Below are 3,039 nucleotides of genomic sequence, written 5' to 3' on the forward strand. Positions count from 1 at the left end.
TATCCTAGGCCCCGCCCACAGCCATCACCTAACTGCGCAACGTCCTGACATCTGCAGGTCCAGGTCACTCCTTATCTAGTTGCTGCTACTGCTGCTAAGTCGCTTCAGTCGGGTCCGACTCTGTGCGACCCCATAGACGGCAGCCCACCAGGCTCCCCCGTCCCTGGCATTCTCCAGGCAAGAACACTGGAGTGGTCAGTCCAGCACGTAACCATTAATTCCGTTGTGTCTCTGCAAACAGCTCCAGAACAAAGAGATGGGCCAAAGTGGTGAATAATTAGAATGGAATCTGGTTAGAATGACGCGGGGAACGGGGACTCGGGGTCACGTTTGCACCGAAGGTTCTATGTTTTACTTGAGTGGACATTAAAGGGAGTGCTTTGGGGTCCACTGGAGATGGGAGCGGCGGCAGAGGCTTCTCCCAACCCAGTCTTTAGCGCCAAGCTAATGAAGCACGTGGCATGGGGGTGGTGCAGCGGCAGAAGAGCATTGGAAGGGAAAAGGGGGCCAGGCCTGGGACCCTGAGGGAACACACACCAGTGGGCAGTAGGCAGAGATTTATTTCCACAGTCCCTGCCTCCACAGGCCTGTCAGTCCGGGGGAGGGTGGTAGAAGGCAGCAGGATCCAGAAGTTGAGGTCTGCACCCTCAGCCCACTCCCACAATGGGAAGACCACCAGACAAGGTGTCCCGGCCTCGCTGCCCAGGCCCCACGCCCGCGGCACACCCAGCTCTAAACCTGGCCGGGGGAGCGGTGGCCGGGGGTGTGGGTCAGGCCAGCTGTTTCCCCTCCAGCTCTTCTTCGTCGTCGTCGGCCCCTGCCGTGGCCGGGATACCGTCGTCGTCCCACTGCGCTTCAGGCTCTGGGTCCGGAGGACACAGAGGTGCCTCCATGGCCTCGGGGTGCTTGCGTTTGGCGTGGCGCCGGAGCGTGTTGGTCTCCATGAAGCGCAGCCGGCACACCGGGCACTGGTAGGGGCGCTCGCCGGAGTGGACGCGGTGGTGGTGGGCCAGCTCGCCCGCCTCTCGAAAGCGGCGGGGGCAGAGCGGGCAGCGGAAGGGCCGCAGGCCCGCATGGATGTTGCAGTGCCGCCGCAGGTGGCTGGACCGCTTGAAGGTCTTGCCGCAATCCTTGCACTCGTGCGGCTTCAGCTCTGAGTGTGAGATGCTGTGACGCTCCAGGTCGGAGAGGTAGGGGAAGGCCCGAAGGCACACCGGGCAGAAGTGCGGCGCCTTCTTAGGGCCGGGGCCGGAGCTCTCGGGCCCACCGGCCACTGACCCTTCGGAGACCGTGTAGGGCACACCCTGATCATCGATCAGCAGGAGGTCACTGCTATCGCCGCTGCCCACCGGGGCGCTCACCCCCTGTGCCAGGGGGGGCTCCTGCTCTGACTTAGCAGGGCGACCCCGCTTGCGCGGGAGGGAGGCCTTGAGCGTCCGGTGGGAGGAGGTGGCCCCCCCAAGACTTCGGCCTCGGCGGCCCCGGGGAACAGGAGGCGGTAAGGCCAGAGGTTTCTCTTCTTCCTCAGGCAAAGGCGAAGGCCACGGGTCTGGGCTGGGGGTGTCCATTGAGCAGTGGGGGACTTGGGTCTGGGCACTGGAGCCGGGCTAAGAGAAGAGAGGGGCAGCCGTCAATGCAGGGTGGTCTGGACTAGCCCTAGTACCCCAGACAACTTCCTGGGTTCCAGTCCGGCGACCAGGGCATGGCTGACATCCGCTTGGACGCGCAATTAAAGCCAAGCTAGTGGGTAAAATAGCAGGATAATTCTGTACCAGTCGCTAAACACCTGAGCCCCACAGCCGTCTCCCAGACCTCCCTGACTCCTCCTAGACATTCAGGGTCAACCAGCAAAAATAAAGAAAACTCCTCCTGGGGGGACAGAGTCCAACTGAGGGTGCAGGCCAGTATTTGAGCCTCAGAACAGAGAAGAGCCAGCGAGGCCTCAGAAATGTTTTCTCTCTCTTCCTGACGAGGTGAGAGAAGGGGGGCGGGGTGTCAGGACTGGAAGAAAAAAGAAAGGGACTTGTCTGTTCCTGAGTTGTGGATGAGGATGTATGTCAGAGCTGTTAAGACCCTGGGCTCTGGAGCCAGAGGTTTGATCAGAGCTCTGGAGCTCAGATTCCTGAGCTTGTCACTCTCTGTGTGGTGGCCTTGGGCAAGGCGCTCACCTCTTTGAGCCCCAGCTAAGCCTTTCCAAAACAGGGTATTTCCACCTACTTGCACAGACGTGCCATGAGGATAATATATGTAAAGTGTTCAGTACGCAGGGGGCTTCCCTGGTGGCTCAGACAGTAAAGAATCAGCCTGCAATGCAGAGGAACCGAGCTCCATCCCTGGGTAAGGAAGATCTCCTGGAGAAGGGAATGGCAACCCACTCCAGTATTCTTGCCTGTAGAATCCCATGGACCCAGGAGCCTGACGGGCTACAGTCCATGGGGTCACAAGAGTAGGACACGACTGAGCGACTAACACTTTCATACACAGAGGTCCTTAGGAGATATTAGCTCTTATCATGGCTTGTAACTAAGCTTTACACCAACCCTCTGAATAAAGGTGTATCACCTCCTTTTTGCAAATTTGGAAAACGAAGGCACAAGTTGCAACTCCCTCCACTGGTAAGCGGCCGGGTCAGGACTTGTTCTCAGAGACCCCGGTGTCTCAGGGAGTAATAAGAAACGGGCCCAAGGGACCTCATGAGGTCCCTTAGCCCTGCGTTTGAATCCAGCTCTGCTAACTAGCAAGCGGCCTTGCCTCTCCGAGCAAGTTCCCACCTCTGTAAAATGGACATAGCAGGGTTGCCGGTTGTAATAAGCACCAAACGATCTACCATCAGCAACACCACCAGGGCCTGGGACCAGGGAACTAGAGTGTACTAAAGTGCAGGGCGAGAGACACAGGTGCACCCCATTAGAGCAGGCACCCAGAGTGAGACCCACAGAAGGGCAGCCACTTCTCCGTGACCACACGGCTCCCTCTGTTGCGGGTGCCTAGGCCAGAACCCGGGTCTCTGGAACAGGGCCTAGACCCTCGCCCTCCTCC

The 3,039-nt window shown here is 59.2% G+C and overlaps 1 protein-coding gene across 1 annotated transcript in view; it reads right to left on the bottom strand.

Annotated features, from left to right (window-relative positions):
- Positions 1–540: 540 nt before the first annotated feature.
- The window catches only part of ZNF524 (zinc finger protein 524), a 3,342-nt gene continuing 843 nt past the window's right edge, over positions 541–3,039 (bottom strand). The window contains exon 2 of the mRNA XM_010850286.1: positions 541–1,607. Within this exon, the coding sequence (XP_010848588.1) occupies positions 771–1,568 (798 nt within the window). The 5' untranslated portion in view covers positions 1,569–1,607 and the 3' untranslated portion in view covers positions 541–770. The remainder of the gene's footprint in view (positions 1,608–3,039) is intronic.

Source organism: Bison bison, unplaced genomic scaffold (genome assembly GCF_000754665.1).
Source record: "Bison bison bison isolate TAMUID 2011002044 unplaced genomic scaffold, Bison_UMD1.0 scf7180017851244, whole genome shotgun sequence".
Taxonomy (NCBI): domain Eukaryota; kingdom Metazoa; phylum Chordata; class Mammalia; order Artiodactyla; family Bovidae; genus Bison; species Bison bison.